The sequence below is a fragment of the Cavia porcellus genome, unplaced genomic scaffold, assembly GCF_034190915.1.
Source record: "Cavia porcellus strain 051 isolate PalLab524CR breed Dunkin Hartley unplaced genomic scaffold, mCavPor4.1 scaffold_32, whole genome shotgun sequence".
NCBI lineage: Eukaryota > Metazoa > Chordata > Mammalia > Rodentia > Caviidae > Cavia > Cavia porcellus.
In genome coordinates, this window is record NW_026947515.1 from 17,155,306 (window position 1) to 17,180,190 (window position 24,885).

General features: G+C 37.9%; 1 protein-coding gene across 4 annotated transcripts in view; it reads right to left on the reverse strand.

The window, feature by feature from the left end:
* Window positions 1-24,885, reverse strand: part of Map3k3 (mitogen-activated protein kinase kinase kinase 3) — an 82,342-nt gene that overhangs the window by 26,671 nt on the left and 30,786 nt on the right. For 3 of the 4 annotated variants that reach the window (XM_063242620.1, XM_063242619.1, XM_005001970.4), the window contains exons 4-7: window positions 24,520-24,560; window positions 16,176-16,275; window positions 10,761-10,874; window positions 2,315-2,435 (exon numbers count right to left, since the gene is read on the reverse strand). In XM_063242620.1, coding sequence (XP_063098690.1) covers window positions 2,315-2,435; window positions 10,761-10,874; window positions 16,176-16,275; window positions 24,520-24,560 — 376 coding nt within the window. The remainder of the gene's footprint in view (window positions 1-2,314; window positions 2,436-10,760; window positions 10,875-16,175; window positions 16,276-24,519; window positions 24,561-24,885) is intronic. The other variant, XM_063242621.1, reaches the window with a different exon arrangement.

The window sequence follows — 24,885 nt, forward strand, 5'->3', positions numbered from 1 at the left end:
GACCCAATATAATTTCCCTAAGTCCATGGTTGCGAACCAATGGCATAAGTGCCACAGCTGTCTGTCTACTGTCACTAAAAGCTCTAAAAGGTTTGTCATCTCTGCCCTAGGTGATTCATTCTCATCCCCTCCAAACTGTTCTCCACACTATAGCCAGAGCAATCGTTAAAAAATGCATTTGTGGACATGTAATACCATGCATTCCCCCTCATGTAAAAATCCTAATGTGGCTTTTCACTGCTTTCTACATAGGGATCAACATCTTTATTATAGTCCACAAGGCTCTGCCTTCCTCTTCAGTCAAGTTCTGTCTTCTTTCTTCTGCTCTCAAGTCTCAAGTCAGGGGACCTCCATTCTCATGTAATTCACACTGCTTCCTGCCATCAGGCCTTTACCTATGTGCAACATGCCCTACCTAGAGCCCTCCTCCCTGTATCCCCTTTGCTTGCCTCTCATCTGTGCTTCAGGCAGTAGCTTTCCTAGTTCCAAAATCAGGTGCCATCCCTCAGCCACACAGTTACAGCACATCTTTGGTCAGTTTGGAATTATACATTGATCACATCATGACAAGTAAATGTCCATCTTCAGGGACAGAATCCATGTCTTTTTTGCTTCACATGCCTCTAGCATACAGTACTCGGGCAATGAATGAACCAAACTGCAGCTTATGGGAGAGAAATAAGATAACGAGATAACACAATAAGCATTATAATGGAGATGTGCATAGAGGCAAACATTTTCAGTGGTTTCCTGCTGACTACCAAAAAACCTAAGTGCAATCAAGTACACCAAAGCATTTAGGAAGTAGCCCAGATATTCCTTTTTCGTTTTGTTGTTTTGCTTTTTGAGAGAGGGTCTCACCAGTCCTGGAGATTCTCCTGCCTTGGCCTCCCCAGTGCTGGGATACAGGTGTGTATAACCATGCCCAGTGCCCAGGCATTCTTTTCAGTGTCCCTTATGCCTCCTCTACATGTATTTGCCCAGCGGGAGCTGAAAGACAGTGGGTTCACCACAGGTGTGTTCTAAAATCCCTCTCTCCTCATTTTCGAATACGAAAGTCCTCCATAACCTCTCAGCTTAGACAGCTCCTCTCCAGAATGCATTTCCCAGATTATTCTAGTTAGAAATAATCTCTCCCATTCCTGGTTTTGCCCTCTTTTCTTGCCCACTGCTCTGACCTCTTCTCCAGTTCCAGGATACTTATATTCCAGGGATATTTTCTAGGGTGATGGCTCTCTTGCTTTACTCAGATTAGTGAAAACAAATCCACCAATTATCTACAGAAATCTGCAATTCATTTACAGATATTCAACTTAGTAGCACTTACTATCAGCATTTGCTCGGGTTCCAGAAATTACTCCCAGAGGCCATGTCAGTGAATAACCCATATTTCCTGCTACTCCTTCCTCCCTCATGGCAGGTTCAGCAGCAGAACCAAGGTTAGATTGCCTCAAGCTCAGCTGAGGATCTTTAGAGAGCAGCTCAGTTTAGTGTACATCTTCTTTTTATGGAAAAGGGCAAAGCTTCCTGGTAACAGGAGGGTTTCAATATTAAGGTAGCAGGGCTGGGGATTTAGCTCAGCGGTATAAGCACCTGCCTTGCAAGCAGGCGATCATGAGTTCGATCCTTGGTACCGATAAAAATGAAAAAGACAAAAAAAAAAAAAAAATTAAGGTAGCAGGTACAACGCTAATTTTTGATGAGGCCAGATTTCCCACTTAATAAAAATTTCGTAATTCAAGAAATCAGTTTTCTTGACAGACAGAGTAATGCTGTGTTATCTGGTATAAAGCACATATCTGACTTAGGCTCTTTTTCTGGGGAAGCTTGGCAGCTTTCCCACTAGTTAGAAAATTGTATGTACTACATCAACACTCCATCCTTCTCAGACAATCTAAGACAACTCTGTAAGAGTTTCACTAGCCAACATCTTCCTAGAAGCACGAAGACTTCTCAGGCATCATAAGCAAGAGGTTTGAGGTCAAAATTCAAACTCAGATATGACTCCTAAGTCCCCAGTCTTTGGGAAAAGAATGGTAAAAAATAAGTGCTACTCTACTGGAAGTCTTCAAACAAATGTGTGAGATGTCTTAGGAATACTTAAAAGAAATTTAGTCACACAATTACAACGTAATACCGTAAGATCCTACTCCAGTCGTTTCCTTACCCCTTTTCCTCAAATGAAAGCACAGAATATTACTCTCTACAGAGTGGTAGACAATACATATCTGAAAACTGCTTAATAAGTATTTGAGGACTTCAAATGTGAGCAGACAAAATTGATGAGGACATGGGAAGGGAGTAAAATACTCACTGACAGAGAGGTGCCTGCTTCTGGGCTCGGGGGGCTGGTAGATGGTATTTATATCCCCAGCGGACTGGGAAGCCTTGATCCGCACCTGCTTGGACACCCCAGAGTGGGGGGAGGAACTGGTCTGTAAGAGAAGAGGAAAAAGGCTGAACTAGATCTTTAAAAGGCTATTAGATTCCCCGAACTTTTTCTAGGACTTTCTACACTTTTAGCCTCCTTCACACTTTTAACACATGAGCTACCTAGCTTTTCCCTAAACCTTATGCCTCAATCTGTCTTGGAAAATCATTTTCTTGGTGTAGTTTTACAGTGTCAGTGATAAATCAGCAGCAATACTTGGTACCCCCATTTAGTGGATGATGACCCAGACATGAAGGAATAACAGGCATTCCTGTAACAATCTGCCAAACAGAAGAGAACTGTAAATATTCTCATAAAATTCTCCAGAGGGCATAGGAAGAATAGCAGGAAATTATTGCAGCAGCAACATCACCTGCAGTGAAGTCAAAATAGTGAACAACGGCGACTTCCCTGCCCAACAAGAAGTATTTAGAAAGTAGCTCAACATGTTGCTTCTTCCTTCCCCAAGCAAAACTGATGCCTTAAAAGCAAGGTAAAAAGATCGCAGTTGGCCCCAAGTACCAGGGTTTATATTGCATGTAAATCACCTCAGGATTGTGCTCAACTGGGAAAAGATATCACAGGCACTACTCTGCTGCAGGTCACAGACTTCAGAGCAAGGTGAATAGCACTTCCTGCACCCCATTCCCACTTTGCACCAATCCAGTCAAGTCACCAGGTGAGCACCAGAAAGAAACCAACGCAACAAAAGGAGGCTTTTGCACAGAGAAAGTTTAAAAATAAACATTGGAGGTAAGCAAGTGATATCAGGATATGAACACAAATGAGCAGAGCACTACTGAAAATGGAAGTTCAGGGTCTACCAACAATTTGGGTCAATGTTTCTACTTGCTTCTTTATAACCTCTACCTTCCATAAGAACACACAAAGAAGTCCGACCTAAACAATCTCTATATCCTGTCCTTCAGGAAAAAGGCTTTCCCGCTCCCCAGGGCAAGTTCAGCTGCCAAGCAACCTTCTCTAGTCTCCCTATGCCAGACCTTATCACATGCAGGGCTGTCTTGACAAACTGTCTGCTGTAACGGGAAGTCAGAACCAAGGGGAAGTGAGTGTTCTTGCTGAGGTCTCTGATGTGCAATAGCTCTTTGCTGAGAGTCAGAAAGGAAAAAACAGCCAAAGTCACACACTGGGGTACACAAGCTCATGAAGGACAAGGGAAGGCCACAACCCTACAGCCACAAAACTACACGACAAATGTCCTGAAGGCACCTGGTTGGATCCAGAGCCTTCCGCACAGTGAGAATTCACTGAGTTTTGGCAACACGAATTTGAAATGTACCATAAAACATCCTCTCTAAGCCCTTGGTTTTAAAGTAAAAAGTTGAACCTGTGAAGTAGAGACAAGGGCCAGCACAAGCTTAAATTTGTAAAAGAAAAGGGTAAAGTTATAACAGCAGCTTAGAAAGTAGGTCCAGGAAATCAGTGAAGGTTTCAGAACAGGGCTTTTCATATATATTTTTTTAATTTTATTTAAGGAGAAAAAAGAAAAAAAGGCTTTTCATATTTTGAAACACATACATTTAAAAATCCCCTGGTCTTGTTAAAGTGCAAATTCTGATGTGGTAGGTCTGAGTGGGGCACAGAGCTCCACTTCCAACAGACGATGCTGGTGCTGCTGTTCCATAAGCTATTCTGTGAGCAGTGAGGTCTCAGGAGGTGAGGCATGCTCCAATTTCAGTGCTCTCAACCCCCAATGACATTAGAACTACCCAAGGAGCTTCTGATCTCTCAGAATAATGACAACAGGATCTTTGTGGATGAACTCCAAGCACTATGTATGTATGTATGTATTTTTAGGTACCAGTAATCGAACTCACAACCTTGTATTTGCAAGACAGGTGCTTATGCCACTGAGCTATATTCTCAGCCCCCACCGCTGATTTTTAAATCTTCTCAAGGGATTGTAATGTTCAGCCATGTTTTGAAAATCTCAATACAAAGGAATAATGAATAGTGTGGTAAACGAAAATGACTTTGTTACAAGGATTCATAGAATCTTAAACAACACTCAAAAATAAGAAAGACAGAAAGGATTAAATGAGACTATACCTAAAAAACATAGAAGACTGTCATGGAATGAAAGGAACTGTAGAGTATGAAATATGCAGCTAGCAGAACATGATGATTTACATATGTATGTTTATACAGCAGCTAAAAGGTGGTATCTAATCATTTTATTAAAACTTTAATGAATAATTCTGTGGCTAGCAGCATGCTCTGGCTGACACAGATGATATGAAAAAGTACTGGAGAACTACATGTATAACAATTAGCAGTGGAGCCAGGTGTGGTGGTGTGCGCCTGTAATCTCCACATTCAGGAGCCTGAGGCAGGAGGACCACTGGAATTCAAGACCAGTTTGGGTTACATGGTGAGTTCAAGACCAGCCTGAACTGTATAGCAAGACTATGTCTCAAAAAAGCAAAAAAAAAAAAAAGATTAGCAGTGACTGGAAGATGGGAGATCAGCAGAAAAATAAATTACAATAGTTGACCCATAAATGATTTCAGATTTGGTGATACGACACAAAAGGAACAAACAGATTGAACTATGGAGAAGGAAAAAAGGAGGGAGAGGGGTTGCTTTTGGCTTGGTAGGTAGAAATGCAAGATAAGTGACACATGGAATCTCACCAATAGCACCCCTGTAGTTCTCTGCTTTAATGGTGGTACCAAGAGACATCTGCACTGAAGACCACGGTAGTGGTGGAAGTGTAAGTTAATTAAGTTACTTCTCCATTGAGATTATCCATTTCCTTTAAAATCATTTTTAAAAAATCTGTTTTCAAGCCAGACCACTTTAGAGTAATAAACCCATTCTTACCACCTGTTATAAAATTCTTATTTCAGGATTTGGCTCAGTGACATAAGCACCTGCCTGGCAAGTGCGAGGTCGTGAGTTCAATCCCAGGTACAAAACAAAACAAAACAATCCTTATTTCCTTTTGTCCTAAGATAAATCCAAGTATTCAAAGGGTTCAACCACACTGAGATTAGGTCACTATATTTGAGAGTTCATTATTTACATTTTTAATAACTTTGGTGACTTTCATCACATACATACTTAAGACTATTTCAACTGACTGTAAGAGTTGTGGCTTTTTTATACTATTCACATATAAAAGTGACCCTCCAAGCCCTTGAAATTTTTGTCTTCCTAGGGACTTCTTCTAGATCAGTAATCTTTTGTGCCATAGAAAATAGAATAGCATACCTTATAACTTTTCCTCATGGATAACACTGTTGTTCTAATGTTACCCAACTGGCAAGGTTTCTTTAGGATTTAGGGTTACTTTTCTGGATGATACCTGATAGGTAGTCAACTACACAGAACAACTGGATTCTGGACTAGCTGTGCCATCATATTTGTACTGCCTCAACTAGGCAAGCCACTTTGAGTCTCCACTTTCCCAGGTGTACACCGGAGATAACAGATGCCTGTCCTGAACTCCTCAGAGTTGTAAGAACAATTGAGAGATGAAAAAATCACCTCTTATAAGTAAGGTACTATTACTTTAAACATTATTTATTTTAAAAATGGATTACACAGAAATACCAACTAGTTTTATATTTCTATGCTTATCCTATTATTTTAGAAAGACTGAAAAGAATTATCCTTTAGATTATCCTTGACAATTTGAACTTAAATCATAGGTAAGCTGATAGGAAAGTTGAGAAGTGGGCAACATTTGGATAAAAACAGAAGTTTCCTTTTGTCAGAAAGAATCTGAGATAACAAAATGAAACGGCTGGGTACTTGTTTAGTTTTCATTTTCGAATACAAGTGACAAAAGAATGGTTAAGTTTGAGTCTCAACTAGAAAGTTGTAAGATGATTAAGAGCAGAAAATTTAAGAATTAAATGTGTGCATATATGTTTAAAGAGGTCTTTAAGTACCAAGAAAGAGAGCATAAGCGAGAAACAGAGAAAGAAATAAGCTAAGACTTGGTGGTAGAAGACGACAAATGTCTTAAAATGACAATAGAAACTAAGGCTACAGAGACTCTTCACAGAGGAAGGTCTGTGGTTAACAAATCCAGGAGTCCCTAGCTAAGAACACAGTAGTCTAAGACAATAGCTTTGGCCATGCAATGTAAGGGTTATAACTGTACCTTGGGTGAGGGATAAAGACAGAAGAAAGAACAGAAGGATCAGCAGAGGGGATGGAGGTTTAGCTAAGTGGCGTAAGTGCCTGCTTGACAAACACAAGGTCGTGCGTTCAATCCCCGGTACAAAAAAAAAAAAAAAAAAGAAAGAAAATCCAAAAAGAGGAATAAGCAGAAATAATTAATATTAATTATTAATTAAATTAATTAATTAATATATTAATTAAATTAATAACAGAAATAAGCTGGGCATGATGGCGCATTCCTATAATCCCAGGACTGGGGGACAGAGGGGAGTTGAAGCAGGAAGATTGCCATGAGTTTGAGGCCAGCCTAAACTCAAAAACCAAAAAACAAGAATAAGAAGGAACTGAACGGGTGGTTACAAAATTTAGATGAGGTTATTACTTGGAGTAGAGAAACAAAGAGGCTGATAGCTCTCAGCAGGAGGAACTGAAGGCCGGGGTGACGTGTGGTATCTGGGGCACTGTGCTTCAAGTGTGATCTCTGTACACTAGTCTGTATGCTAGTCTCTGTACACTGTACAACCTGTACACTAGTCTTTCAACAAGTACAGAAACAGAGAGTAAGTCTTGAAACACTTTACAGCAATTTGGCACAGTGGCTTTAGGTCCATTGACTCAAATGATTAAAAACTGTGTGCTGTTATTTTATCAGAGTTCAGTTTACTTTTCCATTTCATTTTTCAGTATTTGTATGTACTTCAAAAAAAATTTTTTAAATGGACCAATGGCAGATTGAAAATTAAAAGAACTAAACTGGTATTTCTTTTCTTTTTTTGGGGGGGGGGTCTTTTTGAGACAGGGTCTCTATGCAGTTCAGGCTGGACTTGAGCTCACTTTGTAGCCCAGGCTGGTCTCCAACTCTCAAGGACCCTCCTGCCTCAGCCTCCTGAGTGCTGGGATTACAGGTGTGAGACACCACGCCCAGCTTAAATTGATATTTTACATTGTTTAGAGAAGCACTTCCATAAGTGAGCATTCCAGAGCATACAGCAATTTTTTTTCATCATTCTTTTATTTTGAAGACCTATATCTATGCCAGGTGTGGTAATGCATGCCTGCAATTCCAGCATTTGGAAGGCTGAGGCAGGAGGATCAAGAGTTCAAGGCCAGTCATATTTACACAGTGAGTTCAGGGGCATAGACCTCAAACTAAAACGCTGTCTTAAAAAAAAAGTTTGAAATCTAGCTGAGGAAAGGAAGATATTTTTGCCACCATTAGTCTTAAATGCAAATCTTTGTCTTGTACTGGGGCTTGAACCTACGGCCTTGTACATGTTAGGCAAGTACCACTGAGCTACATTTCTAGCATAAATGCAAATTTTTACAAATACAAAAAATGCAAGCAGTGTAAGTGTACCAACACTGCATGAATACCAGGAAAACATTTACATAAGGTACGTATTCGATGACCAAAAACTAAAAAGGCATATGCAAAAATACATCAATTTATGTGTTATAGTAAGAGGGTTATGTAACAAAATATGCTAATAAATTCTGAAGTCAAATACAGTAGTGAATGCATGGAATTTCCGCACTTGGAAGGCTGAGGCAGGAGGACTGCATGAGTTCGAGGCCAGTCTGGGCTACACAGTTGAATTCAAAGCCAGCCTGAAATATAAAGCAAGACTCTGCCTTAAAAAAAAAGAAAAAAATCTATTTATCTATCTATCTATCTATCCATCCATCCATCCATCTCCATTTCAAGAGATTTATGTATTCTTATAGATATGAAGATATTTTTTACATAGAAAAGTTTTTTTGTGTGTGTGGCACTTGGGATCAAACATAATGCCCCATGCACTAGGCAAGTACTCCACCACAGAGATACAATCCCAGCCCTTTATGTTTATTTATTTTTATTCTGAGGCAGAGTCTCAGTAAGTCGTCCAGACTAGCTGCAACTCGACTTCCTACCACAGCCTTATGCATTGCTGGAATTACAAATTCTGTTCAGTGACAATGTTCAGTCATTAAAATAAATAAATTAGAAAATTGCATGAATACCAGGAAAACATTTACATAAGGTACAACATTCAATAACCAAAGACTAGAAAGGCATATGCAAAAATATATCAATAAATGTGTTACAGTAAGAGGATTACATAAAATAGCGCCCTTGGTTTTTTTAAACTTTAGAAAAACTTACACTGACTTTATTATAACTGCTTAAAATATAGCTCCTTAGAGAGAGGCATCAATGTGGCATTTGTCTTATGCAATGCCTTTCAAACCACAGACTGTTACATTTCAAACAGCTCTGAGTATTACAGCAATATCTGCAGCCATGTGCATTTTAGTGATTAGAACACTGGCAATAAAAAAGCAGTTGTTTATAATTTCTGATCAGGAGATCAAGAGAGTATAGGGATCACAATCACATGAGAGGAGACAGCTCCCAGTCACATAATCATTAAACCTAACTCCAATTCCAGTTTCTTGCTCAGGGAAGAATGTTGTTGAAAATGATCTCTGCTTGACTCTTTTCAACAATTCAAGCAGTGTTATGTTTTATTTAGTGAAAAACCCAAGGTTTCAAAACAATGATATAGCTCATATTTTGGGGAGCTTATAATCCTTTGGAAGATTACAAATTACAAATGTGCAACCAGAGGGAATTACTAAATAATTTACAAAGTAGCGTACAAACTGTATCCTCTGATTGAAGGAATACTAAATAATCAAAATGGCCTAGTCAAAAACGCTAAACAAATTGTAATAAATCAAAGATCCTAAAAAAGGTGATAACTATGGACAGCAAAGAGGAAAGAAAAACCATGGGTCACACAGTATACTAAAAACCATGGGAGTATACTAAAAACTGTAGAAAGATAAGATGGGGAGCTAAAAGTAGGACCAGTCAGTGGTGAATCCTGGATGCTGGATTAAATTTAGATCTTGCATGATAGACAGTAAATGATTTTATGGAGCAGGTATGTAACCTGAACAGAGAAATTAAATGACAAAGTATATCTTTTACTTCAGAGTATTTCCCAAGATGTATTCAGAAGATACAATGGAATCAAGAACATTCCTCACGCACAGGGACATTTCTGCAATTATATTTGAGGCTATTGGCTTCATTCTATTTTCTCAACTGCATTTTCTTAGCCTCCTCCTAATCAATGACAGTCTAGCCCCTCAAGTCTCTTAGAAAATTAAAAAAAAAAAAAAAAAAAAAAACTAAAAGAAAACAAATGATCAGTATGAGTACCATTCCATCTAGATGCTTTCCTGGTATGTTATGCTCATTGTTCTCACGCAGCCATGTCAGCTATGCACAGTCTAATGTCTTCAAGCATAATGAAAGGAAAGCGTGCCAAGAGACCTTTAGAAACATGCATCTGAAGAAAACTGGTATGAGAACCAGTGATTTAAAGAGATTCAGTGGGGTGTGGTGATGCACACCTTTAACCCCAGCATTTAGGAGGCTGAGGCAGGACAATCCCCATGGGTTCAGAGCCAGCCTGAGCTACAGAGTGAGTTTAAGGTCAGCCTGACCTACATAGTGAGACCCTGCCTCAAAAATCCAAAGACAAACCAAACCAAACCCCAGGAGACCCAGACTGCAAAGTATTCTTGTGAAAAGTAGGCCTCTGGGGACCATACAAACGGAGGAAATTGTGTAAGAGATAATTTCCCCTTTTGACAGCTCCCATAGATTGCCTGCCTTTGCTAAGGCAGCAGCCCTTCAGCCTGTGACCTTTTCTTTTCTTAAACAGAAAGCAAAGTTTGTTTCCTCCATGTGTCCTAAAGGAAAGGCAAGGCGGCTCAGTTACTTGAGTTGGGTTCACAAAGCACGATAGTCTCATATCCTTGACAGCCTCGGCTGAACAGCACCCCTCCACTAATCAAATCTTTCTTGGTGGTGTCAAAATCTAATTGAAAGGACATAAATATAAAAAAGAATTTTCTCCTTTATCATAAAGTGTTTTCCTTCCTCCCACACTATTAGCCAAATAATCATTAGTGCTAACTTTGACACTGACAACCTTGCTTTCAGTGAAATCAAACACAGAATGAAAGCAAATGCTGGCCACCGACATAGTGAGCTGGGTTGCACTTAGGCTCTCAATTTGGCAGTGGCTGAGGAACACAGAATTCTGACAAGGAAGCGAGGCAGGCCTGAAGGAAAGCAAGCTGTGTCTTCAGCTGGCAGGCCATGACAGCAAATACTTACATCATTTCTGTCCTGGGACAGCAGCAATATCCTAAGGCTTTTCATGCTCGAGCTTCTATCCAAAATGTCAATTGCTTTATCGAGATCATCTTGGTTTTTCAGCAGGATGGAGAGCTGAGACACACGACCGAGAAAAAGGAAATCATAAAATACAAATCTATCTCAATGTTTCAGTTTGAAAAAATAAAAACTAAATTTTTGGAGAAAAACAATTTCACTAGATACTATTGGGTCTTAAAAAGACCTAGCTGAAATCATAGGAGATTTTTTTTTCTGTATGTATATAACTCAACAATTTTTAGTCACTTTATGGAGTTATGCAATCATCATCACAATTCAATCTTCACAGATTGCCATTACTTCTAAAATACCTCTTGTGCCCATTTACATTAATCACCCCCTTTCTACTTCCAGCCCTAGGCAGTCACTAATCTACTTTCTACCTCTATAGTTTTGTTTTACCTTTTCTGGACATTTAACATAAATGGAATCAACAATTCAAACACATTCAAAAATTCACAGTCTTGTATCTAACTCCTTTCACTTAACGGATTTTTGTTTATCCACTGCTGTAGCACATTTCATTAATTTGAGACATTTTCTGATGATAGGTTCCTCTTGTTTAAAAAAAACTGTCAATTCCAAAGCATCAAATCCCAAACAGCTACAACTGCCATTCCAACTGCCATTACTTTCTTTCCAAAGTAAGCAGTATAATCATGCCCCATCCCCACCATCTCCAACTATGCTGACCTCAAAAGAACGAGCAGGAAAGGTGGAGGACACGTGGGGAGCTGGACAAGGGCACAAATTTAGATCACAGAGTAAAGTTTAATGTTTAATGCTAAAGAATCAGTTACTAGAGTGTGAAAACCATCTCCAATTTCATTCCACTGACTTATTAAACAGAAAGTCCTTGAGGGCACAGCTATAGTAATTGTCACTCACTGTTAAAGCAGAAGACATCATGAGTAGATAGTATTAAAGGATACAAAAGTATACTTTCCTAGGACCTAATAAATGTCAAGACTTACACTTTTTAGTATAATTAGTGCAAACTGGCCTTGAACTTACTTTGTAGCCCAGTCTGGCCTCCAATTCACAGCGATCCTCTTGCTTCAGCCTCCTGAAGCTAAGATTACAAAAGTGCACAACCACACCCAGCTCTTACACATTTTTAATTTAAAAAAAATCAAGTAGAAGTCCAAATTCAGTTTCTAATTTGTAATACAGTGAAATGAAAGAACTCTAAATCCTAAGCTAGGAAAAAACAATAGAATAGTATTTGAAATAAAATTTCAGTGTGGTGGTACATTCCTGTAATCCCAGCACTTGGGAGGCTGAGGAAGGAGAATTGCTGCCAAATTTGAAGCCAGCCTGGGTTACTCAGTGAGTTCAAGGGAAGGCTGAACTATGTAACAAGACGCTAACTCAAAAATAAATAAACAAATAATCTGATTTAATTTCAGTTAGGCATGGTGGCACACAACTGTAATATCAGCTACTCAGGAGAATGAGGCAGGAGGATACAAGCTTGAGGTCAGCCTGTCTCAAAATAAAACTTAAAAAAAGGCTGGGAATGTAGGTTAGTGGTTGTAAGATCCTATGTTCAATCCCCAGTATCAAAAAATAAATGAACAAATGAATGAAGAAAATAATGAAATAAAACAAAATCTAGCTGGGTGTGGTGGTACATGCCTATAATCCCAGCTACTTGGGAGGCTGAGGTAGGACTGAAAGTTAAAAGTCCAGCCTGGTTTAGTGAGACTATCTCAAAATAAAAAGAGGACTGGGGATATAGCTCAATAGAGAGCTCTTGCTTAGCATGTGTAAGACCTGGGTTCAATCTCCAGCACAAACAAAATGTCATAACTACTCATGGGAGAGAATGTTTTGCAAATCATATAATACTACAAAAGAATCTACTCCTAGTGATATTCAAAATATGAATAAGTGAGACTTTCTTTCCAGGGAGAGTTAAAGAAATCACTGAAATAATAGTTACTTTAAAAAAACTAAACTATAATTTCACAAATGTGCAAGAGCCTAGTATACAGGATACATAAAAAACTCATATAATTCAACAGTAAAGAGAAATCTGCCAGGCACGGTGGGACACGCCTGTAATTCTATTACTCTAGGAGACTAAGGCAGGAGGATTGCAAGTTCAAGACCAGTGTGGGCAATTTAATGAGCAAAATAAATTTTAAAATAAAATGCTCAAAATGAATTTTTAAAAGGCCCAGAGATGTAGCTCAGTGTAAAATCCCTGGATGCAATTCCCAGTACTGAGAAAAAAAAATTCAATTTTTAAAATGGGTAAGGACTAGGTGCAGTGGCGAACACCTGTAATTCCAGCACTCCAGGCCATTGAGGGAGAAGCTTGAACTCAACTCCAGCCTGGGCAGCTTAGTGAGACCTCGTCTCAAAATAAAAAATAAAAGCACACAAAAAGATGTGCATCACTAGTCATTAGAGAAATGCAAATCAAAACCACAATGACATACCATTCCCCAGCCACCAGCATAGTTATTAAACAGAAGGGGCTGGGTGTGTAATTCAGTGGCAGAGTTCTTACCTAGCATATAAAAGGCTTTGGTTGGATCTCCAGCACCAAAAACAAGCAAACAAACAAACAGGAAAAAAAAAAAAAAAAAAAAAAAAAAGAAAGGAAAGAAGAGAAAAGAGCAAGTGCTGTTAAGAATGGCAGAGAAATTGCTACTCTCATATACAGCTGGTAGGAATGCACAATAATGTAGCCATTATAAAAAAAAATTGCGACAACCCATTTAGGACGCCTCCTGGGTCACAGGAACTATCCTATTCTCCATTCCATCCCTATTTCTCATTCCTTTTTTCCAGTAGATTTTCCTACTCTAAAAAAAAAAAAAAAAAAAAAGACAGTTTAAAGAAAAGTAAAGACCTGTCATATAACCTTAGCATGCTAAGCCTTACACATGCTAAGCATATACCCGTTATTTTTATATATATATAGCTGATAGCACTATCAGTTATATAATTAAGAACTGAAAAGACACCTAAAACTCATTCAGATATTTAGGAACTGAAAGGACATATAAAAACTTGCACAGAAACAACAAATGTCCATCAGTAGATGAATGAATACACAAAAAAGTGATACATCTATGTAATAGGATGTTTATTACTCAGTTATAAAGAATAGTAAGTCTTGATACATACAACAATATAGATGATTTTTGAAAACAAAGGCTTTGTGAAAGAAGCCAGACACAAAAGGCCAATACTGTATGATTCCACTTATTTAAAATATTCAGAATAACAAAATCAAAGACATGGGCCAGGGATATAACTTAGCAGCACAGCACCTACTTGGCAAATATGAATTTGATTTCCCATACCACAAAAAAAAAAAAAAAAAAAAAAAAAATCAAAGAAAATAGGTGGTTGCTAAGATCTCTGATAAAAAGAAAAGATAAGTGACTACTAACAAGTGTGGAGTTTCTCTTTAGGGTGATAAAGTTTTGGATTTAGCTGGTGGTATTGGTACAACTCTGACTATATTAAAAAACCACTGAATTGTATACTTAGAGTTAACTACATGGTAAGTGAATTGTATCTCAATAAAACCTATTACAAAAATATAAATTAAAACTCAAAAAGAGTTTTCACTTGAGCTTCTCAAATCCTGGTATGACAGATTTTAAATAAAGGGCAAAGAAAAGAAAGGAACTAGGCAGATTTTAAATTAACAAAATGTAAATCAGGCTGGGCATGGTGGTGCATGCCTATAATTTCAGCACTCAGGAGGCTGAAAAGCAGGACAATGGCTGAGAGTTCGGGGCCAAAGCGGAGCTACATAGTGAGTTCAAGGTCAGGCTGAATTATGTAATAGCAAGACCTTGTCTCAAAAAACTGAAAAATAAATAGAAAAGTAAGTTGGTTAGGTCCTGGTCACTGATATCAGTATAGTATGAACATCTGAAATTTGGGGTGGGGTAGGATGGTTCTGGGGATTGAAGGTAAGGCCTCTGTACTGAGCTACATGGGGTCCTTTTTTTAGTATTTTATTTTGAGACCAAGTCTCTTTAAGTTACTAAATTATCCAGGTTGGTCTAGAACTTACGATCTTCCTGCCTGAGACTCCCAGAGTGCTAGGATAACAGGTATGAGTCACTATGACTGGCTAGTTTATGGATCTCAAAATATTTACACCTGTATTATTATTAATGTTATAATTTGGGTCTAGATGCCCCGCCGGAATGAGGTGGCTGAATCTCAGGTGTATGATGCTGAGATTAAGGGTGTGTGATTACTAAATCAGTCCATTGATTAGTTGGTACCACCCTAATCCTAGTAGCTTGGATATAACATAAGGGACAAAAAGAGGCTTGTCTTCTCCTTTGCTTGCTTTGGGATCTTCTGCTTGCCATGGACTGGTTCTACTCTGAGATGCCCCTCCGCCATGCCAACTTGCCTTGAAGCCAGGTGATTATGGACTGAAGCCTCTATAAACTGTGAGCTAAATAAATCTTTCCTCCCTTAACTTTAGGCACTGGGAAGTTTGTTTCAGCAATAAGAGAAAAGCAACTACAACAATTAACTTCAGAGTTAGCGATTTTTTAAAAACTGCTGTATTTCTAAAATTTATTTAAAAACCCAAAGTATACCGATAGTATATTCAGTTGCAGCTGTTTCACTGGAAGGGACTATCAGCACTTGCAGAGTTCAGCCCTAAACTAAGATATTTTTCTTTTTTTGTGGTGCTGAGGATCAAATTCAGGGTCTCGTACATGCTAGCCAAGAGCTCTGCCACTGAGTTATACCCCTAGTTCTTTTGATTTCATTTTTGTGTATTTGATTGTTTTATACTAAGAATGAACCTGGGAACCTTGGGGGGTGGTGCTCTACCGCTGAACTACATAGCTAGCATCATTTGACTCACCAAATTTGTGTAAAAACAGACCAGACTGTACAAACAGACACCAGTACATGGACAGACTGATAAGCATCTTTCACATCAGACTGTACTCAAATATATATATTAGCCCTTTTTATTTTTTAAACTTTTTTTTTTTTTTTGTACCAGTGATCAAACTCACGACCTTGCACTTGCCAGGCAGGTGCTTACGCCACTGAGCTAAATCCCTGGCCCTTCCTTATTTTTTTTAATTTTTGAGACAGGTTCTCGCTGAGTCGCCTGGGGTGCCTTCAAACTTGTGGTGGTCCTGTCCGAATCTCCTAAATAGCTAAGAGTACAGGCAGATGCCATTATACTTAGCTCTAAACTACAAAAAAAAATGTAACTCTTTAATAAATAAAACTACACAACAAGATATGACTGTTAAACAGCCACGATGCTGCCAAGTTTTTTGTCTTGCCCACCAACTTGACTCCCTCAAATTCTCATTACTATGTACCATCCATCTGTCTCACCTCATTGTTCATGTAATGTAGATCGAGAGGCTGCCCAAACACTTTTGCCACCTTGAGCTCCACATCTTCGTATCTCACAGGTCGGCTGAATGCTATAATTCTGAAAAGAACAGGAGAGTTGGTTAACTGTATACTTAAAACACAGTATTTAAAAAGCAGTAGTCTGAGCATAGCTTCCCTTTCTTTTAAATGTAAGATTACCTAAGATACATGCAGGGCCCTTACACTGGGCTATTTCCTAGCCCTTTTTAAAATTTTAAGATAGGATCTTGTTAATTTGCCCAGGCTGGACTAAAACTTGTAATCTTCCTGCCTCAGCCTACTGAGTAGCTGGGATTATAGGCAGGTGTGTCATGCCTCCTCAGATCATTTTTTGAGACCACTGTTGTCATATCTGAGCATGTAAGTAGTACTAGTACTGAAGTTTTTTGTAAAGATTCATTAGGTCAATTCACAAAACAATTTCTATAAATATAAAGCAGAGTAAGGACATAAGCGAAGAGGCTATGAAAATATGATCTGTTATTAAATATCCTAGAAACACTGAAAAGTGGGGATAAACGAAACAAGAATGGCTAAATGTTGATAATATTGAAGCTGGGTGACAAGTCTATAAGTGTTCAATATAATATTCTGTTTATGTTTATACGTGCTGGAAAATTTCATAATAAAAAGGCTGTCTGTTTGTTAGATGCTCCTAGGGATTGAACCCCAGATCTTTGTACTGAACTACATCCTCAGACTTTTTATGATTTTGAGACAGGGTTTCACTAAATCACTAAATTATATAAGGTGGCCTGAACTTGAAATCTTCCTCCCTTCCTCCCAGAGTGTTGAATTACAAGAGTATACCACCACACCTGGCAATAACAGAAAGTTTTAATGAATGTATACGCTTTTGTACAGGACTGCCAATGGTCAACCATTTTTGATACATGAAGGAATTTCACAGATCCAATCTCATACCTTCCAACTTCAACAATTAAAAATAAGCAAAGAGATAAATGGAACAGAAAAGAACATCAGAAAGAAATGTGTGCGTATGTGCACACACATACACACAAAATTTAGATTAAAAAAATAAATCTGTCGGGTATGTTTATACATACCTGTAATCCCAGCAGTGGGGAGGCTGAGGCAAGAGGATTGCTGAGAGTTCAAGGCCAACCTGGACTATATAGTAAGTTTAAGGGCAGCCATAACTATATAGTGAGACCTCAAGTCAGAAAACAATCAAAAAAAAATTTTGGCCAGGAGAGGTGGCACATGTCAATAGTCCCAGTTACTCAGAAGCCTGAAGTAGGAGGATGGCCTCAACCCAAGAATTCAAAACCAGGTGAAGCAAAATATATTACAGGGGGAAATGTCTAAGCATAATATAAATAAAAAATCAAGAAAACAGATGTGACAATGAAACTTTAAATTTTGACAAAAAAATAAACCATCAATGAAGATTTTTAAAAAATATCAAACTTGGGAGAAAATACTTTAAAAACAGTAAAAAAAAAAAAAACAAAAACAAACAGAAGAGGTATGAATACATACATGAAAAGATGATCCATGATATAATTAGGACAATGCATATTAAAATGACCTCCACCTCTCAGTATGCCTAAGCAGAATCAAATCAGCCTTGTGGTGAGGCAGCAGCATACGGTCATGGGCTTTACACCACTCCTCCACAATGACGGGAAGAACCGTGTGGCTGTCACATCTCTCTTGTTTGCCTAGAGTGGGAAGTGGTATAACTAGAGGAAGAAGTGATAAGCCACAGGAAAATAGGGATATAAGCCATTGAATTTTTAATAAAATATGAACAAATAATTCTTTAATTGTTCTCTGTTCTCTGTGAAAATCAAATCTTCAAGTTTTCAATATCTGGAATTGTCTTATTCAGTTTGGCAGCCACTAGCCACGCAGTTGTATCAAAATTTATTAAATTTAAATTTAAAATTGATTCTTCAGTCTCACTAGCTGCAAATGAAAGGCTCACAAGCAACATGTGGCTAGTGGCCTACGTATTAGCACAGATACAGAACATTTCTATTATAGCTGAAATTTTTATTGAACAGCTTCAACAGAATATTATTACTACAAACCAAAACCTGTCCTTCACAAAAGCCTGACACCTCAGAAAGATAATTCCCCCATAGTTCTTCCTTTGGAAATGATATTGTCAACTACACTGATTTGTTGCCACTAGAAAATTCATTCACATTATATATCTTTAATATATTTACTCTCAAATCCGTTGTCCCAAGTAGTGATACTGTTGGTATAATTAGGATACTATCTAGATGGTTACATGGAAAAGTATTTTCTGGAGCCTCTGGAGAGAAAGTAGTTTTCTATTAATTCCTAATATAAAATTCTATCCCTTGCTTCAGGGTCTTACAACAGTTTAAAAGGGGGTCAGCTTTATGTGTGACTATATTTCAAAATAAACCAAAACAAAGGGCTGGGAACGTAGATCACTAAGCCTACGGGTTCAATCCCCAGTATTAAAAAAAAAAAAAAGAAGATGACTACCAGGGATTTAGCTCAGTCCACTCCAGATGTTCTTAGCACAATCCTAAGAATCAGGCTCAGAGATTTAATTCTCCTATACTTGGTCTGCTAATGAGCCATTCATAACCACTAAAAGCTGCCTGATAGTCTGATCAAGAATAGAAATCAGGACTTTCATGAAAAATCACATAAGCACTAATACAATTGGGGGACCTTAATACCCCACTGTCACAAATACGCAGATCAACTAGACAAAAAATTAACAACGAAATATCAGAACTGACCCAAACTTTTCAACAAATGGATTTAGCAGATATCTGCAGTGTTCCATCCACAACATCAAAATATACATTCTCTTCAGCTACACAAACAATGTTCTCCAAAGTAGACCGTATACTAGCTAACAGAACATGCTTAAGTAAACACAAATGTACTGAAATTATCCCAAGCATATTATCAGACCACAGTGCATGAAATTGAGTATCAATGGCAAAAGAAACCACAAATACATCATAAACACATGGAAATTACATAATACCCTCCTGAACAACCAATGGGTCACAGATGAAATTAAAAGAAACTTGATAGTTTCTAAAATTAAACAATAAGCCAATACAACATATTGGAACTTATGGAATGCAATGAAAGCAGTCTTACGAGAGAAATTTATAGCAGTGAATTCTTACATCAGAAAAATAGAATGAACTCAATTAAACATCCTAATGTTGAATTTCAGGTTCTAAGAAAACAAGAGCAAGTCAAGCAAAGAGCTTGTAACAGGGATTATAAAGATCAAAGCAGAAATTAATGTTATAGAGACTAAGAAAACAATACAAAGAATCAAGTATATTCTTTGAAAGATTAAATAAAATTGACAAACTCTTAGCCAACCTTATCAAAAAAAGGAAAGAAGGGCCAGGGATTTAGCTCAGTGGCATAAGCGCCTGCTTTGCAAGCATGAGGTTGTGAGTTCGATCCCCTGTACCAAAAAAAAAGGAAAGAAAAGACTCAAATCCATATAATTAGGAATGAAAGGGTAAAATCACAACAGATCATACAGAAATCCAAATCATCAATATCTACTCCAAGAATCTGTATTCTAGTAAGATGGAAAACACAGAAGAAATGGAAAGATTCCTGAAAACATATAAATTACCAAAGCTGAAACAAGAAGATATGGAAAATCTAAATAAACCAGTATCAATCAATGAAATTGAGGATGTAATTAAAAACCTATCAACAAAGAAATGTCCAGGCCCTGGAAAATTCACCGCTGATTTCTACAAGAAATTTTTAAAAGACCTATAATGCTGCTACTTCTCAGATTCTTTAATGAAACTGAAAGGAAAGCAAACTTATCTTGGAAGCAAGTATTACTCTAATACAAAATCCAGAGAAAGATCCAACCAAAAAAGAGAACTATAGGCCAATCTCTCTAATGAACACAGACACAAAAATCCTCAAGAAGATACCAAGAAGATTATACACCAGGGTTCAGGCAGGATTTAGGGATGGTTCAACATATGCAAATCAATAAATTAACAGGGAGAAGAACAAAAACCATATAATCATCTCAACAGATGTAGAAAAAGCATTTGAAAAAGTCAATATTCATTCATGATTAAAAAAAACACTCTACAGAAAATTAGAATAGATGATCTTTATTTCAATCTGATAAAAGCCATCTACGACAAACCAACAGTCAACATAATACTAAATGGTCAAAACTGAAAGCAATTTTATTTTAAAATCAGGAACAAGACAAAGATGTCCACTATCACTTTTATTCAATATAGCTATGGAAACATTAGCCAGGACATGTAGACAAGACAAAGAAATAAAAGGAATAAAGATAGGAAAGTAAGAAGTTATCATTATTTGCAGATGACATGATACTACTGCACATAGAAGATCCAAAAAGAAAAAAGCTACCAAAAGAATTCAGTACTCTGAAAAAGGAGATTGAAGAGTATCAGAAAATGGAAAAATATCCCTCATTCTGGGATAGGACAAATAGAGTAAAAATGGCCATATTTCCAAAATTGTTAGACAGATCTAACACAATCCTCATCAAAACACCAATAGCATACTTCATAAAATTAGAGAAAACAATCCTAAATTTCACTTGGAACCAGATGAGACCCAGAATAACAAAAGCAGTTCTAGGCACAAAGCTAGGGCAAGGGACATCATACTCCCTGACTGAAATTATACTACAAAGCTATTGTGATAAAAAAAAGTGTGGTACTAGCAAAGAAAAACAGAATGAGGATCAACTGAACAAATTAGAAGATATAGAAACAATTCCAAACACACTCAGTCAACTTACTTACTTACTTATTTATTTTTGTCTTTTAAAGAGAAAGGGTTTCACTATGCAGTTCAGGTTGGCCTCGGATTCCAATTCACAGTGAACCTCCTGCTTCAGTCTCCTGAGTGCTGAGATTGATAAAGGACCCCAACACCTTCTCTGGAAGATACCCTCTTTAATAAATGACGCTGGAAAAACTGGCCACATGCTGAAGATTAAAACATATTTTTTTTACCATGAACTTAACTAAAATTGAAATAGAAAAAATAACTAAGTATTAAAACAAACACTAAATCAATTGGAAAATAGAATAAGTATAATTCTTGAAGACACTGGTGGAGGCAAAGACTTTATGAACAAAACCTTGACTGTCCAAAGAATCAACTGGGATCTCATTTTATTAAAAAGCTTTTGCACAGCAGGAGACACAACATACCATTTGGGAAAAGTTTTTGCCAGCTGCTTCAGGATTGATATTTAGAATACATAAAGAACTAAAATAAATCAGACAACTCAAATCTAAAGACCCAATCCAAAAATGAGCATCTGAAATGAATACTTCTCAGATAAAAAAATAGAAACAGCAAATAAATACCTGGAAAAATGTTCAACATCACTGGTTAAATGAGAGATGTAAATTAAAACAATGCTGGGATTCCATCTCATTCCACTCAAGAAATCAAACAATAACAAATGGTGGTGGAGCTGTGGGGAAAAAGGAATCTTTCTCCACTGCTGGTGGGAATGTAGACTACTATATCCACTGTGGAAATTAGTGCGGAGATTCCGCAAAGAACTTAAACTAGAGGTTCCATTCAACCTATTCTTCTTCTTGGTATCTTTCCAAAAGAAATAAAAGCACCATATCACAGTGACATATGTACACCTGTGTTTATAGTAGCTTAGTTTATAATAACTAAATCTTGGAAACTGCCTGAATGCTCATCAACAGATGAATGAATAAAGAGGATGTGAGTTTTTAAACCAGGGAGTACTACTCTGCCATAAAAAGCTTAAGATATTTCTAGCTAAATGGATGCACCCTGATCATGTGTGTAAGTGAAATAAATCAGACACACATGTTTGCATTGTTTCTCTGGTGTGAGACACCAAAAGTGTAAATGAGGAGCAAAATATACAATAGATATTGGGAAATGAAAAGAAAATGTTTAAATAAGGAGAATAGGGTCAAGGAGAAGGGGAAAGGAAGGAGGGACAAGAAAAAAAGAGAACATAGGAAAAATGGAAGCAAAAATTTTACAAAGAAAAGGAAGAGAGGATGGAGGGAGGGGAGTAAAATGGGAAAAAAAGAAGAAGCAAGATACATCATATACAGGTACAAATTCCCTATGATGAGTGTTAGTGTTAGCATTATGTATATCTAAAATGTACCAGTAAGAAAAAAGAAGTTAAAAAAAAAAAATCAGGACTTTCAGATTTGGTAAGAATCATGCCACTGCCATCCTACTGACTAATAGACATTTTTTTTAACCAATCTTTAAAAGATTTAAATCTGCTACAGTGTCCTGCCTCTAAGGTTTTCAAAAGGAAGGAGATCCTAATCTAAAGTCCTCCTCTTTATCTCCCAGTGGATGAGAAGGTGGAAGGTCAGGGGTACTCTCTGGTCCTTATCCTTTTAAAACAAAACAAAGTCTGCCCACTAGAAGGGATACCCAGAATGAATGAATGGGAGAAGTCACCATTTTCTTTTTTCTGTAAAAGTGTACATTTTACAAGATACTGCTAGGGCCAGGGATTTAGCTCAGCGGCACAAGCGCCTGCCTGGCAAGCGCAAGCTTGTGAGTTCAATCCCTGGTACCAAAAAAAGAGAAAAGATATTGCTCAAATTCCCTGTAAAAAGTAAAGAAGGTGCACATTGACATTCTCTATAAAACACTAGGACATGAAATACATGAAAACTAATGCTATCTGGCAAAGAACAGCTTGAACTTGGCTTCCTGGCACCAATTTTCAAAAGTTCTCAATTTCATACATACACAAACAGTGAAATGCCATGGCATCCTGAAAACAGATCCATAAAACAAGAATACAAAGTTTTCAAAATCTTGATACTAACATTCTTCCACTCAGGGCTTCAGAAGGCCATTCCTGTCTGACCACCTTAAATATTTGTGGTTTCAATCTGGCAGCTTGTCTGAAACCAAACACATACACTTTCTCAGTGTAAGTTCACTCACTGTAACTACATAGCACTCTGGGAACAGAAAATTCAGGAGAGTAAACTGTATAATTAGGCTCCAACACAATTGAGCTTTTGATTTCATATCTACTTCTGAAAATTCTCTGCTACTCTAAGTTTGGCCATCTCTCCAAAACCCATTCAATCAGAAAGTGTGAAAAGCAGCAATGATGAAGTAGCAATTTAATTTCCTTATTTCTGGCAGGATGCAGCAAGACGAGAGCTATGGACAGAGCTCAAAAGAGCTTCTTCCTTTCAGGCCTGGAACAGGCTAGAACCCACAAGGGAACAGCAGGACCGTGGTTCCGCAGACCACACTTTCCACAGTGTTTCTACTGGGCAACCTCTAACAATTTTCCAGGCTTGTGAATGAGTGTTTGAAAAAGAGAACAGCAGCCACCCATCTCATCTACAGCTAGCTTCAAAGTAAGTTGAAAGGTGCCAGCTGCAGAGTACTCCCAGAATAAAGAACATGTGGAGACACTGAGATCCTACACTGGGATAAAGTTGAACGCCTCATAAGCAAGCTCTTTACTTCTCCAAATACTCAAAGCAAAGGGAAAAAGTAGAGACAGCAACAGGAAGGAGAGGCAAAGAGTGAAAAACTAATATTAAGATACTTAGGTGCACATATATATACAAGGTCCCATGACTGGTGCTCTGTCTCCTTTTAAAACATTTCCCCTTAGATAAATGAGAAATTAAATAGTCACATTTTCCTCCACTGGGACTTCTATCTTGGCTTCCCACACAAAATAATAATGATGATGGCAATGAAAACTAAAATGCTCATGATAGAGAAAAAGAAGTTTCTTATCATTATTTTTACTTTACTAATTAGATAAGACTTAGACTATGAACTCAAAAACTCCTTCTATGTTTGGTCCTCAAAGGACCAAACTTTTAAAAGTTATGGACTTGGTACAGCTTCCCATGACCTTGAGACACCATGGATAAGCTTCCACTTCATCAACCTAATCCTAAAAGCTAGGACTACTCTTCAGGGGGTAGGAAGGCACCGCGCGGTGGAACCATGCTGACCACCCTCTACTGCCCACAGGTGGCACAACGTCAGCTATGCAGAAGTAGTAACAGAGTAGAGCTGGCGTTTTCACTTCCTCTTTCAGAAAAATAGCAGAACAGAAGAGACTAAACAGCCCCAGTTTGAAATGGTAGGTCAAAACAAGGACGAAACTTTCCTGCTTTTACACAATCAACCCCACTCCTTAGCCACTGGTCCCGCAGGGATCATGACAGGCTTCTTAAGTTCAGTGCTTTCTGAAAACTTCAGCACCATGAACGCTACTGATCAAAAGGCAACTTACCGTCTCTCCCCATTGTGCTCAAACTTGATTCTGACGTCACTCTGCCAAAAGTAATGATACACTGGTTAGAGGGTTCCCTGGCATGTTATTCCAGCCATGCAAGTGAAAATATGAAATCTGAGCAGTCCTTTAACATTAGGCAAATATAACCATGAGACAATCACCCCATGGCTCTTAGTTCAGTTACTCTACCCTGAAAGGCTTTCCTTTCCAATGAGTTACGACTTCCAGTTCTAAAGTCAGGAGCAACAAACTCTTGGGATACAATTCCTAGGGGCCTACCCCAGTGCAGTTTCTTAATTTATATACTCTCTGTTCTATAATTGGCTCTGAAATTTCTCCTACTATATACCTCCTCACCACAAT